The 15,618-nt window shown below is 44.8% G+C and overlaps 1 protein-coding gene across 1 annotated transcript; it reads left to right on the top strand.

The window, feature by feature from the left end:
* Positions 1-12,784: 12,784 nt before the first annotated feature.
* On the top strand, positions 12,785-14,565 carry LOC124695795 (acyl-[acyl-carrier-protein] desaturase 4, chloroplastic-like). The gene is made up of 3 exons (XM_047228609.1): positions 12,785-12,903; positions 13,344-13,902; positions 13,990-14,565. The coding sequence occupies exons 1-3, from the start codon at positions 12,785-12,787 to the stop codon at positions 14,563-14,565; spliced, it is 1,254 nt and encodes a 417-aa protein (XP_047084565.1).
* Positions 14,566-15,618: the final 1,053 nt, after the last annotated feature.

Raw genomic sequence — 15,618 nt, 5'->3', positions numbered from 1 at the left:
AGTTCAGGAAGGCTGTGTGTTCTCTCTCTGTCACAGGGCCTTTGGTCTTCATATAACGGTTGAGGTAGGCACCCCAACTGGTACACTCTTTTTTAGAAGAAAGGGTGAAAGGGACTTTCGGCAGTTTGAATGCAGAAGGGCTTGGGGATGCAATGTCTAGGCCTGTGATCATGGCCACATCCAAGCAGGGTTGGTGTCATAGGGCCATGGCCAAACATGAAGCAGTTCAGTGCGTCAGACCAGAAGTAGCCGATGGTTTTCAGAATATTTTCATTCTTCTCAAGAGGAGACAATGATAATGACAGGGCATCGGCTAGCCCTATGGCTTCCCGTGTGGCATAATGGGTTTTGGATACTCGTTGTACCATGTCACCCAACCTTCGGGGGATTAGGCCAGGCTCGCAGGGCAGTCGGCCCGGGAGGTCAGATCTAAGTTCCGATTCACGAAGGGGATTCTGTTAGCTTCGCATGAAATTAAGAGGGCGGGACTCTCGGAAGAACGAGGACCGAGGCACATAGAATTTGCGAGAGAAGGATGTGGCAGCAGGATGTCTGAGACCTAAAATTGATAGTGGAATAGAACATTAATTCAGGTGTTTGCTGTTTACTCCTGACATTGATGCATGTGGCAAGGGGCTGTTGAGGATTACCTTCAGACCGGAGACCATGGCGTTGGCGTTGGATGATTCCGCCATTGGATGCGCTGAGGAATCGGGACGGCGCGGCTGAGATCTGAGATCCGTAGAGCTGCTGGGCGGCGATTTGGGGATCTGAGTTTCTCAGACGAAGGGCGCAGGTTACCGTTTGGAGGGACAGTTAGGTTAGCCTTGCTCCCGTTTTATCGTAGAGGCTGATGTGATACCATCGGCTCTTTTGGGAGTGCCTGACTCTAGCTATCGGCAGAGTTAAGTGAAGACATTCCTTCATTTTTTAGATTGGTGATGAAGTCAAGGAGGCAAGACGCCATGACATGACCCGATGAAGGATAAGCATAATGATTTTGGAAATGACATTTCCAAAACCAGGGGGCATGTGTTATCACCAGAATTTGACCGAGTCAGAGGTGGGCCGCGATCAAGATGGACTTGAAGATATATACATGGAATAAATACGTGAATCGGCCTTGTGTACCAAGTTTGGGCTAATTGCCCGTGTATCTGTAACGTATTAGATTATGAGTCGGTTAGGAGATAGAGTTTTACCCGTGCACGGTTAGGTGCACGCTCGAATTAGAAAGTCCCTTGGACTATAAATATGTATCTAGGGTTTATGAAATAAACAACAACCAACGTTCAACACAAACAAATCTCGGCGCATCGCCAACTCCTTCGTCTCGAGGGTTTCTCCGGTAAGCACCATGCTGCCTAGATCGCATCTTGCGATCTAGGCAAGACAAGCCTACCTACGTTGTTCATGCGTTGCTCGTGCTGAAGCCTTTTTTATGGCGAGCAACGTAGTTATCTTAGATGTGTTAGGGTTAGCATTGTTCTTCGTATCATATGCTCGTCGTAGTGCAACCCTTATACATCTAGCCGCCCTTACACCTATCTTAGGTGTAGGGGCGGCACCCCGCTTGATCATAGTTTAGTAGATCCGATCCGTTACGGTTGCTCCTTGTTCTTCAAGGATTAGTTTAATATCCGCAATAGTTAGGCCTTACAAAGGGTTGGAGGATCCATCGGCGTGTAGGGTGTAATTTGCTAGCCCTAGACAGGATGTTCCGGGGATCAACCTCGTGTTGGTTTTTAGGCCCTGTCTAGGATCGGCTTACGATCACCGTGCGCGAGCGCGAGGCCCAATCGTGAGTAGGATGATCCGATTATGCGGTGAAAACCCTAAATCGTCGTAGATCGCATTAGCTTTATCTTGATCAAGCAGGACCACCATATATTCGTGCACCTCGTACGAATCATGGGTGGATCGGCTCTTTGAGCCGATTCACAGGATAACCCGAGAGCCGATCGAGGCTCGTATTTAACGTTTACGTGTATGCCATGCAGGAAACTAAGCGAGGCATCATCCAACACCTTCCTGACCAGGTATAGGTCAGGTGGCACGCCCTTGCGACAGCATCGGACGTGTGACCAGAAGGCTTTGCGGGCCGTCGCTCTGAGGGACTGGGGCCAGCCGCAGCCCTAGTTGTTCCCGGCTCTACGGTGTTGCCAGTCGCTGCCCGCCGGTGGGTTTCTGACCGCAACAGGGATGTGCGGCGGAGGGGGAATCGCGTTAGGTTTTTTCGTGCAAACACTACAAGAGGGTTTTGAGGAGAAGACGGTACATGCACTTATAAGTTTAAAATTCCTTCAGATGTTTTATTAATTCACCGCGACATGAAAGTTTAACACGTGATCCTAGTAGTTATTGCTAGTTTAGTACTATTATTCAGATGTGTGTAATAATTGTTGTTCACCATATGTATTAACCGCTTATTTATGGTTGAGTACTAGGATAGTTGTGATAACTTTTACGTTCATATGAGTTTTACGATAGTCCTGTTAGAGATAGAGGTATCGGTAGTTCAGTCCTATACCGATAGAAGTTCAGATATGTGCTGATAGAAGTCCTTGATACATACGATGTATAACTTGCGCAAAAATGTACCTCCCCTATATATTAATGAGATCTGAGACTCGGTGATTATCCGAGTAGACGCATAATTCTACCTGATCATTAGATTTTACAGTAGCTACATGCAATTCGTGATTCTTCAAGGTCCTAATATGACACGATTTGTAACATTCACATGTTTCTATCTTATTGAATTTTCAGAATAGTTAACTTAGTTTTGTATTAACTCTACTGAATTTAGGTCATCCCTTGCTACTATAGACCGTATTTCCTTCAGAAGTATGGTGTCCAGACCTCCCAGAGGACAACTTTTGAAGCTGCACTTAGAACCAAAGATGGTCATGCATTTGTTGTTAATGTTACCAACAAAGCTGGCAGAACCTATATCAACGGAAGATTTTGGAACGAATTTGCTAGAGTGTACAATTTTAAGGTTGGCATGGAGTTAATTTTCAGAATTAAATCATCCGTTGAGGATACTCTTGTAATAAGCTGGAACTGAACCACTAATCCATCCAGGTAATTTTCCACCTTTGGACAGAATGATTGATCATATTAATTATTCCATCTTATGTCAGTTATTTTAATTATGCAGCTTACTACCAGTTGTCCCGTACGAAGCGTGACATTGTTGACTCCCTCAGTACTACTGATGGAACAATGATAAATTGGAGGATGATGCATACCGTCATTCTTCAGGTGGACAACTTGGACTACCTTGTTCAGTACCACAATGTTGGAGATTATGATCAAGGAGAACTAGTTGTCCCAATGCTGCATGCTCTGAATTGGACAAACAGCGAAAATTACAACAAACATGTGGTAAGCAGTAGATCATATCATTTCATTAACTTTGCGACCTACATTACGTACAAGTGTTAACTAAACTATGTCTCTAGTGTTGGAACAGAAAATCCCTAGCCGTTTGGTTCCTAAAGATATGGAACAATATGGTGCAATCGTATTGTGTGCCATCCCGATACTTTGGTGCGTGCGTCCTACGCAATTTCTTCCGACGATGGTCGTCTCGCGTCGGTGGGTGGAAGGAGTTCATGGACAAGGAAAATCACCTTCGGATGGGTGACAAGATGCTGTTCTTGCTTTACTCCGGGAAATGCGAGGGGTTTACTTGTTTGCTACCCATGTGCCCGAAATCGATCCGGAGTAGCTAGTCGATGATTCATGGTGCCCGTGTGTCCAACTATGCAGCCCCTTTAGGTTTAAATTAAGTTGTAAGACTCTTTATGCGATTGTCGATTTTGCTTGTGTTAAAACAATATTTAGTCATATCGTGCTGCTGTTTGTAATCGTGTCAAGTGTCGATTAATACCATTGTCAAAGTTATGTTACCGACATGTTGGCTTTTCTTATATCTGTCCATATTTTAGCTTATATTAATTTGCTCTTAAACCCTTCTGGATAATTCAATGACAAGTTCTAGATCATAAACATCTAAATAAGAACATTTCAAATGTTTGGAACAAAACATATAGTTGTATGCATTACATGTTTCTATCAATCTACATCACTATCTTCTTCTGAAGTTTGTCCCTCGTCATCATGTATGTTCTCTTCCAATATGATACTATCTTCCTCATTCTCTACTTCATCTTCGCTCATATCCATGTCAACATTGGGACTATCTTCCTCATTCTCTAGTTCACGAATTGTACGAGCATCATGAATATGTACAACTTCATCAGCACGATGATCATCCTCCTCTGCTTCCTCGTCTAGGTCGACAACATCATGAAATGTATGGTCGACTGAACCTTCATCCTCCTGGTATGCGTCTTCATTCCGTACAAATGCATCATCGTTACCATCTTCTAATTCTGGAACGTCGTACACGTGTCTATGGCTGAACTTCTGCACCACTTTCCACGGATCACCAAACTTTGTATCCTCCAAATAGAAGCATGTTTCAGCTTGATCGGCCAATATGAATGGTGAATTCTTGAACCATAGGACAGAAGTGTTAACGCTTTTAAAATAACCATCATCTTTTATCTTGGAACCCCTGCCCTCAAGGTCGAACCAGTCGCAACGAAACAAGTACACGGACCTGTCACCGTGCTTGTTAGTCCCGTACTGCAGTTCAAGAACTTCTTGCAGAACACCATAGAACTCGGTCTCATCTGCATCACCAAAAGATCCCTTAGTCGCTAGGCCCGAATTTTGAGTCTTCGTGTCTTTATCCCGAGTAAGCGTGCGAAACCTCGCACCCTTTACATTGCAACCAGCGTATACTACTACACGCCGGTCCGGCCCAAGCAGCCGCGAGACTTCAAATCTTCTCGATGCATTGTCGAACTGTCTCACATGGTTTGCAAACCAACCCGCAAACTCTCTCCGAACCGTCTCCTCGATGTCACGCACACCCTACCTCCCAATTCTTGTCGGAATTCACCGAAACATAGAAAAAACACATATGAAATACCGGACAATTATGTCTGCAACATTGAGAAGTAGTTATTAAAGTGAAGCTAACTACTTACTTGATATAACGTTCTACATCGTCACAGTTGTTCAGCACATACCAAATCATTTTGTCAAATTCCTTGTCAAAATGTTTCAAAATGGATTTCCCAAGACCTTTAGCTCCAACTGAAAATACTTCCATCTCGTCACGATCAGGTTTTCTCCGTATGTCTTGGTTCCTATCATCTTTGTTAAATCTTGTTTCTGTGCCATCCTTGAAAAATCTAGAGCAAAAAATCAAACACTCATCAACAATGTAGCCCTCTGCGATAGAACCTTCTGGCCTTGCTTTGTTACGGACCGTAGACTTTAGATAACCTAATCTTCTCTCAACTGGATACATCCAACCATAATGAACAGGACCCCTCAAAAGAGCCTCCTCAGGAAGATGAATAGCTAAGTGCACCATTACATCAAAAAAAGCTGGGGGGAAGAGCTTCTCAAGTTTGCATAGGATCACAACAATTTCAACCTTCAATCGATTCAGCACATCAACTTTCAGGGTTTTGGCACACAGCTCCCTAAAAATCTTCCTAGCTCTGCAATAGCCACATACATTTCCTTAGATGCAATTCCCTTGAGCCCAGCTAAGCAACACTCGCCGTAGAAGTATGTGGCAATCATGCGTCTTCATACCGGTAACCTTACAACCATCAATATTCACACATCTTCCCCGACTTGCGCAATTACCATCCGGGAACCTAGTGTTTGCCAAATACCTACACAAATGTCTCTTCCGTTCCTTCGAAAGCGTCCACGGTGCGGGGGCTTCGCATAAGTTACTCGCTGCATCATCATCATCCTTCACAATTTTCTTCAACCAATACTTCTCCCAGATTTTGAATTTCTTCAAATCAATTCTAGCACTAACGTTGTCCTTATTCCTGCCCTCAAGTTCAAGTAGTGTACCAACAATATTGTCACATATGTTCTTCTCAATATGCATCACATCTAAGTTGTGAGCTATCTTAAGTTCTGGCCAATACGGTAGATGATGTAAGCTGACTTTCAGGTGCCATGTTGGTTCACCGGGTACAGTTGCACGCTTCCGCTTTCTACTTATTGGATTTTTCCCATGTTGAAAATCCTTAACCCTTTCTACCTTCTCAGCTACCTCTTTGGGTGTGTACTTCCTTGGTGGATCTCTAGGCTCGGCTTTACCATTGAAAAGTCTGCTTTTCCGTATGGGTGACCTTTATCAAGAAATCGCCGATGCCCAATATATCCAATTTTGTTTTTCAAAGATTCATAGCAAGGATTCTCATCGCAATGCACACACGCATGAAATCCTCTTGTGCTTCGGCCTGACATAGTGGCATATCCAGGATAATCATGAATAGACCAAAGAAACGCAACATGCAATGGGAAATATTCCTCTGTGCATGCATCAAATGTCTGCACACCACTCCATAGCTGCATCATATCTTTTATCAGTGGCTGCATAAATACATGAAAATCTTTCCCTGGGGAATACTTTCCGGGGATTAGCAATGCCATCATGTAATTCGATTGATCCATGCACATCCATGGTGGGAAGTTGTAAGGAATGACAAAAACAGGCCACATACTCGTAAGGATTACTCATACTTCCAAAGGGACTGAAGCCGTCCGTGGCAAAACCTAGTCTTATGTTACGAGGATCTTTAGCAAACCAATGAAACTTGGCATCAAAGTGCTTCCATGCCTCACCATCAGCAGGGTGCCTCGATACATTGGGCTCAACAACCCTCTTCTCTTTGTGCCATCTAGTATGTGTCGACATTTCCTTTTTAACAAATAGTCTCCGCAACCTTTTAATTATAGGAAAGTACCTTAACACCTTGTGAGGGATTTTCTTTTTTTGCGATAGGGTCTCTATATCTTGATAATCCACAAACATGGCAGTGCGTATCGTCCTTGTGATCTCCCCAAAATAAAGAACAATCAAACTTGCATACATGAATTGTCTCATAACCAAGCCCAACATCAAAAAGAACACTCTTGGCATCAGCATATGATTTGGGAAAGTCCACACGTGGCAAAGATGTACGTAAAAGCTGAAGTAAGAGATCAAATACTCTGTTTGTTATCCGGGTGTATGATTTGACATGAAGGAGCTTAATAATGAACGACAACCTAGTGAAAGTGGTGCATCCATGAAGTTCTTTTTTGGCTGACTCAATTAGATTAGCATAAATATTTGGCAGGTTAGGACCTTTATTTCCGTACTTCTGCAGTTCATCGATCATACTAGACGAATCATCAACATAACAATCACCATTGTCTTCCTCTTCATCATTGTCACTATCATACGCACCATCATCGTTTCTATCCCGCCCTTCGTCATCACTAAAACCTTCCCCATGTCTAGTCCATCTTGTATACGTCATGGACATACCGAACAATTGCGGTGATCCTCGATTGTTTTTATATCCTCGACGTATCAGATTTAGGCAGTCCTTGCAAGGGCACAAGATTGGTTCATCCGTATTGTCCAAGTGTTCTCGCGCAAACTTGATGAAATCCCTAACACCTGCCATGTACTTTGTTGTGAACTTCTGGGTGCCATCAGTTATCCAACTTCGATCCATTGCCTACAATTCAGTTAAGAATATGCCAACGTTCTTCAGAACAGATCTTGACAACTGATTAAAAAATCTAGACCTAGCGAACAATCAGGAGAACTCACCGATGATGCGTCTCGCCGCCTCCACAATGGAGCCTTCACGGATTTCTTCTCACCTCGACGAGAACCCTAGTCGATTCGATCGTTAGCAAGATCACCTAGATAGGCCGTGATCTGCTAGTGGCGCGACTTAAACGAGGCACCCGCGGCCGACATAAATATTAATAAGGAAATTATTATGTCGTAACATCTACATCACACCATTGAAATAAATATGTAGAATAGACTAGTTACGGATCCAGATCAAAACTCCATATCTACCTTAGCGGTAACACTCCGCGTCGGTCACGTCAAAGCCCTGGTTCGATTCTTCCAAAACACAATTTTTACTTAATTATATATGTTCCTGACAAGTGGGTCACGCATGATATATAAAACTAATAACATTTAATAAAGTAACTTAGTGTTATTTACCTGCTATGTGGGTCCGTTGTATATGCAAATCACGGTTTACATACACCACGATCTTTGATTTCGTCACCTATTAACAGTACACGATGGAAGCCCTTCCCGGTTGGGTAATGGGTGACGATTTTTTGTTGACGAAAAATCATACCGTCAAGCATTACCTTAAATGCATGACGGAAGATGAATTCGTCACCTATAAGGACACATCCATGACGGTATGCATTTTTGTCACCAGGGTTTTCGTCAACAAATATCCCTTTTCTTGTAGTGTTGATTCACTTTATCCCTAGTGAGGCAGCAAAAGAAAGGTAAATATCATAGTAGATGTTGTATTTGTTGTCACTACTCAATCACTACAATCATGCTACTACATCTAATACACACTTATTCCCACACATGTTCTTGCATAGGAGTTGGATCGGAACAACTACTTAAGAATGAGGTACATGATATACATCTATCAATCCATCTCACACATAATAGGTTCCAATCTCATATATCAATATCATAGAATAAAGATCTACCACATAGGAATTCCATATATGACCACAATCATGTTTGGCGGCTCATAGGGTACTAGATCTATGAAGAACAAGAGAGATATCAAGCTACTACCACAAAACCATAGTCCACAGGTGGACTACACCCTCTTCATCATGGCGATGATGGTGGAGACATTGGAGAAGGTGGAGATCCCTCCGGCAACGGCTCTGCCGGAGTCTCCCCATTCAATCTTCGATGGTTCTGGCTTTGCTTTAGTGTTTCGGTATTTATGTGGCGCCACCCTAGAGGAAGCCTCGGGAAGTCCTATATATATAGGTTTTTAGGTTAGATGGAGTCCATGGGTGAAAGAATCTAGTGAATCGGACGATCGAGGAGGAAAAGAGCATGGGTGGCGCGTCCCCCCCCCCAACTAGGCGCGCCACCTAGTCTCTTTTGGCCCTCTTGGCCCATCTCGTGAGTTCCAGGTGCTCCAGGCGCTTATCTTGATGAAATATTGACATCCCAAATTCCTAGCTCCATTTGACTTTGTTTAGGTCTCTGAAGGCTGAAAATACACAAAACAAGGTTTTTCTGTCCCGCGGAGTTATAACCAAAATAAAGGGGATCATTGGTAAATACCCAAAAATCAAATAGAAAACATGGATATAACATCATATATGCTACAAATGTGTGGAAATATGTGTCAACAAACTACAAAGTTCATGCATGCATTTTACATGCATCAGCGGCTTCTCAGAAAGCTAGGGTTTCATTACTTGATTTTTCTTGAAACGGTTGGGATAGTCAAAGTTTTAATGTGTTTTCAAACAGTAATAAACAAAAATACTAAAAACAAAAATGTAAACAAATATTTTTGGGTTTTTGTTTAAGAACACTAAGGAAACTATAAACTTAAACAATAATTAAACTAGAAAAGGAAATCTCTAATGGCCTCACCAGGGGCAGCGATCGCTTAAAAGGGTTGATACCTTCCATCCAGACTAACAATTGTAGTATTAAAGCGCTTTTCCCTGGAGACCCTAGGTTATAAAATCGACGAGAAGATCACTTTTTATATAACATCACTTAGGCGAGACTTCTAGTATTCGTTTAACTCTTGTCTTACCAGACCAATATTTTCTTATGTATGATTGTGTATCGATGATTGGAGATAGGAACGAGCATGAGGTTCCTCTTGCATCTGTGCGTCAGTAGATGAGATTTAAAAGATAAAATAAAGCACACATGTACAATATGATAGTCATGGTAAAAGATGCAACATTTTATGTGGGAAAAAGATGCAATATTGATGTGGGCAGTGCGTCCTGATGTGCACCATGATGCCGCATGTTGCGGTTTTCACGGACTAATTGTCCACCCGGATTCCTCCGTATGCCTTAATTTTCGTGATGTCATCGTTAACCCCCTAGATGCTAACCACACTATCGACCCATGAATATTGTCACCTAAGGATAGCATCAAATAATGCAACTTAACTCTACTCATACTTTCATACCTTTACCGGTCTCATCGGTTTGGGTATCTATCATACTTAACTCTACTACTATATTGCACAATATCGCATAAGAAGTTAGATGCACATATTGCTGCGAGGATTAGGCCTCAGCCCATAGCCCAAGTGGACCACTCACACATAACTGGATCAACAATAGTAAACATTACATAACAAATCTCAAAGATATGAATGATGAGTCTTACATTGTCACCAATCTTGTATTCAATCTAGATTACAATTAGATGGAGAGGGGATGAAGATGGTGATGATGTTGATGAAACGTTGAAGTCGATGGTAGCGGCTTCGAGGATTCGGTGGAGCTGAGATCTTATCTGGCGGTGGAATGGGTTTTTCTCTACGTGTGTTCGTCAAATGCCTCGGGTCCTTCACATTTTATATTCGGTTTGATGAGGGACAGCCACCTACACATGGTACGGGCAGGCCTGACCGTACCTGTGGTCGTTAAGTCTTCGGTTAATCGTCCAACGATCCTGGTTGACTTGGTGACGAATCCAGCCCGTGATTCTTCATTAAATGTCGATTGGTTTCCTCCTGATTTCTTATATTTCTGCACAAAACAAATTAAGTAGAGGATTTGCGTATTTTGGCACTGATTAACATTTATTAGTGAGTTTAGGAAGATATTCGTAGCATATTGTAACTAAATATTCTAGTTTAGATGGAGATAATGTGGTCATTTTCACGAGCCATCATAAGCCGACAATGGTTTTGGTCACTCTGACCCTCCTGCCTAAGTCTTGTGTGCCTCGGGGTACCCGTAGTTTGGTTCCCCATCAGTAGCTCTCGAGCCTTTGGATGCTAGAGTGGGTGTTCAAAGGCTTGGCATGCTCCTCCTGAAGGCGCAATAGTCGAGGCCCATTATAAAGTCTGGACCTAATTGCTTCTCGGCCAAGGAGATTCATGATCCTTCTCCTGGGAACTCAAATGCCGTGGTCCCTTTTTCGTAGGACATAGGGTGGTTCTCAACTCTCTCGTTATGAAGTGCGTGGGCGTCAGAGCTTCTGTGCCGAAGGGGAAGGCATGTCTTTCCCTCTAAATAAGAACATGGAGATTACCTCTTGTGCTTTTCCCGATTTCTCCCTCGAGCTTACTTATCCTTTCCCGTGGGGATTTCTTACCGGTGAGAATGGTGGAAAACTTCATGCCAGTTTCAAGATGACTCGAAGAGGTTGAGGGATTCTAGGAGAGCCTATGAGTGTGACCTTGCCTCAAATGGGTGGCATTGCATCGAGGGCGACTGTCGTTTCCTCCGCTTGGAGGGGGATGGTGCGGGTGAACCGAAGGAGCTGGTGGTGATGGGATTCATCCTGCGAGATCCCTGGTGGGCGCTCGGAAAAAGAGACCATAACTCACCCCCGTTATGAGGAGAGGGTCTAATTCGCATCCTTCCTATGGCGTGGCTTCACCGTTTCGGTCAGCGACTTCCAACGACAACTGCTTGGTTGGTATGGGAGACAATTTCACCATCTGACTCCTCGCAGTATTGCACATGTTTCTTGCTTTGCCACTTTATATGAGGGATATCTAGGATCAGTGATGGTTTTTAGATCCATTTCCCGCTTAAATGCCAGAAGGGATGTGCGCTTCCCTTAGTCATCCACAAGTATTAAAGAAACAATGTGTGTGAAAGAAGTACTTGTTAATAATTATTTAGTTCCCGTTGCTGGTATAAAATTATAACACTCTTCTCCCCCAATATGTTTGAAAATTATTTTTGAACTAATCTGGGCAAAAATATGCGGGAAAACCCTAGACACGACAAAAGTACAAAAACGGTTTGAGATTGCTATCAAAAAATAACACTAGATTGTAGAAAATTTAGTACAAATTATTGTGTGCGAACTTTCAGATATGCGCTCACAGTCTTTCCCTTCGGAATCGTTTGCGAATAGCCACACGCCTTCAAGATGTTTTTTCCTTGTGCTATTTTTTCAGGTTGCGGGCCTGCTTGTTAGGGGGTTAGCGGTACTACACAACACATAAAAATATATCTTCCATGTGCTACGGAGGTCTTGAAAGGCTCGATTTGTACTAGTGTTAATTTAGTTTAAATTTCACTCAAACTTTTCTAAAGAAACATAGATTTGGATGAAATTTCTAAGTTTGGGTAAATTTGTTTGTTTAAAAAAATTTGGGAGTTTATTATGGAAAAAATCCGTTGTGGGCCGCAGGTGCCGGGGCCTTCAATAGAACATTGCCGACACACCTTCCATCTTCTGTTCACAAGTCGCTGGTGAAGATGCTATAAGCCTAGCGAGCGAGCCCTAGTGTGAGAGATTTGATGGACGTACGTCGGCGTGGTTGTTGCTCTCTTTTGTACGTCCTGGAGTTAAACGTGCACATGGAGACTGACGGGATCTGCCGTCGTGCCTGCTTGACCTGAAAAACTGCGGCCGGCCGGTACTATTCCGGCAGTAGCAGTGACCAGTGAGTCATGTGCGCCATTGATGCTTTGACGCTGCGGTGCATTCATGGGGATGGCCGGATTGGCCTGTTCCATATGCTTATCCCATCTACTCCTAGTCCTAGGTTACCCTTCTTAGTACTGGCCATGTTCTACCATTTCCTCCTATATAATATAGTATACGTGCGTGAATCAATTCAGCAACGATACGAGCACTGGGGACCGGCCGATGGCGACCATGGGGCTCGCAGCACTCAAACTCAAGCTCTCCTTCTCCAACAAGAGCGGCACGGCCTCGGGCAGACCTACGCGCCTCGGCTGGATCCTCTGTCCCACAAATCCTAGGTATGCATGCGCGTAGCTTGTCGGTGCAAATGTTCCGTAGTAGATTCAATTCGAGTTTGACGCACTATCTCTTTTGAGCTTATGATTCACGTACTCTTCATGCCCGCAAGCATTCGTATAATAAGAACAAAGTTAGAATATAAAAGATGTATGATTGCAATGTTACGCCCATTTCAATCCTATAAGAATTTGCGTTGATTAAGGTTTGTCCAATTTCACCATAGGAAAAACAGAGCATCCTGACACAAAGTGTAAGTAGATATTAGATGTTCTACTAAATCTAGTGCAAAGATTGTTTTTGTAAAAAATTATACGAATGTAATCCTACAATTTTTTTATGCAATCAAACGATCATCATAAAAAAAATCTATAGAAATTAATCCTAAAATATTTTTATGCACATCTCTTGAATCAAACAGGCCGTAAGTGGCCACTAACTTTGGCGTGGACAGACTGACGACCAGGAGATGGACCGCGGCCGCAGCTGCGCCAGTGGAGACTCCGTCCAGAAGCTTCGACGTTGAGATGCAATCCTCGCCGGCGCCGCGGGAGCAGGTGGAGGTCGTCCGGTCGCTCAACGGTTGGGTGGCGAAGAACATGCTCCCGCTGCTCCTCCCGGTGGAGTCCTCGTGGCAGCCGCACGACTTCCTGCCGTGCTCCGCCGCGGCGCCCGGCGCGTCGACGGAGGACGAGGCTCTGTCCGCCTTCACGGATGGCGTCGCCAAGCTGCGCGCGGGAGCCGCCGGCGTGCCTGACGAGGTCCTGGTGTGCCTGGTAGGCAACATGGTGACGGAGGAGGCGCTGCCGTCGTACCAGAGCATGGGAAACCGCACGGAGGGCATCGCTGACGACACCGGCGCCAGCAGCCTCCCCTGGGCGCGGTGGCTGCGCGGCTGGACCGCAGAGGAGAACCGCCACGGTGACCTCCTCAACCGCTACCTCTACCTCTCCGGCCGCGTCGACATGCGCCAGGTCGAGACCACCGTCCACCACCTCCTCCGCAACGGCATGGTAACTACGTACTACTCCATTATTGGTACAAGTACGTGCACCGTGCCCTATCCATTTAATCAATGATTCTGCTGTTCTGTCGTCAAGGAAATGCTGGTGCCCAAGAGCCCCTACCACAGCGTCATCTACGGCGCGTTCCAGGAGCGCGCCACCTTCATCTCGCACGTGCACACGGCGAAGCTCGCCGGGCAGCACGGCGACCAGGCCCTCGCCAAGATCTGCGGCGTCATCGCCGCCGACGAGAAGCGGCACGAGGCGGGCTACACCAGGGTATGCGCCAAGCTCTTCGAGGTGGACCCCGACGGCATGGTGCGCGCTCTCGCGTACGTCATGCGCGGCAAGGTCACCATGCCCGGCCTTCTCATGTCCGATGGCCACGACTGCAGCGAGACTCTGTTCGACCGGTTCTCCGCCGTGGCGCAGCGCGCCGGCGTCTACACGGCGAGGGACTACGGCGATCTGGTGGAGCACTTCGTGCGCAAGTGGCGGGTGGCGGAGCTCGCCGGGCTGTCTGGCGAGGGCCGCCGCGCGCAGGAGTACGTCTGCAGGCTCCCGCCCAAGATCCGGAGGATGGAGGAGCTGGCCCACCAGAGGGCGGCCCGCAGCGAGCTCAGGCCGGCCAGCTTCAGTTGGATCTTCGACAGGCACGTCATGCTAGGCTGAGACCCGAGAGAGATGGGCTTCTGTGGCCCTGGGCTCTGGAACAATAAGCTACAGTAGTAGAAGTACCTTAATTACGTTTTGCTTGTTTGAGTCCCTGAATAATGTGGTCTCTCACAAAAGAAGAGAGTGGGCTATGTTTTAATGTTTGGGCGAGTCTAGGTCTCAGGCGACTGAGCAGTCGCCTGATGTCATGTGACAAATCTCAGTTTCAATATAGTTGTAACTTATAAAAATAGTACTAATTATCAGTTTCAACCTAGTTGAAACTCATTAAATTCTTAGTTTCAACCTAGTGGAAACTCACTACGTTCTCACCGACAAATCGCGAGGCAAAATCCAAAGGCTAAAAGCGTCGACTGATACATACTAAAAATCAGGCGCCTGATTTCTAGCCATTCCGTTAATGTTTATCCAACTTTTTAGATCGACATCTGATCATCGTTTGGCTTACTGATTGTTCTCATGCAGTCATGCTTATTTCTTCACCAGATCATTAAAAAAAAGTATAGCACAACACAATTCAGCAACAGCTAACTGAAGCAAGCACATGCACAACATGTTATCTCGTAATTTACCTTGACGCATACATAAATAAATGAATCAGATCTTGACATGATTTTGCTACGCCGATACCATTTCGGAGAAGTGAAACTTGCCCTTTCCGGAAAAAAATACAACTTGCACTTTCAATAAAATGGAACTAAATCAAACCTTAAGAAAATGCAATTTTAGTCTGGTAGCAACAAGTTGCATCCATAGCATGATATCAGAGCTACCTCATGCTCACATGCAACAAGATAATCTGGAAAGAAGGACGAGTGGGCTAGGAGCAATACAAGTGCAAGAAACCTGGAAGGTTTACAGAAGAGGACTTTTATGGTACCTCCAATCAAATATATGCAGTTTATTATTGTCGATCTAACGGTTCATGTAAAACTGGCTGAAATCGAAAAAGTCTGGCGACTATACCGGTTCAGGCCGATAGTGGGCCAGAACAGAGCCCGAACTCGCGGCCTGGCCGTAAAATGAGTTCGGTGGCCCGAGAAACTCAGA

This window comes from Lolium rigidum, chromosome 3, assembly GCF_022539505.1.
Source record: "Lolium rigidum isolate FL_2022 chromosome 3, APGP_CSIRO_Lrig_0.1, whole genome shotgun sequence".
In the NCBI taxonomy this organism is placed as follows: domain Eukaryota; kingdom Viridiplantae; phylum Streptophyta; class Magnoliopsida; order Poales; family Poaceae; genus Lolium; species Lolium rigidum.
This window is presented reverse-complemented; position numbering and strand designations above follow the sequence as displayed.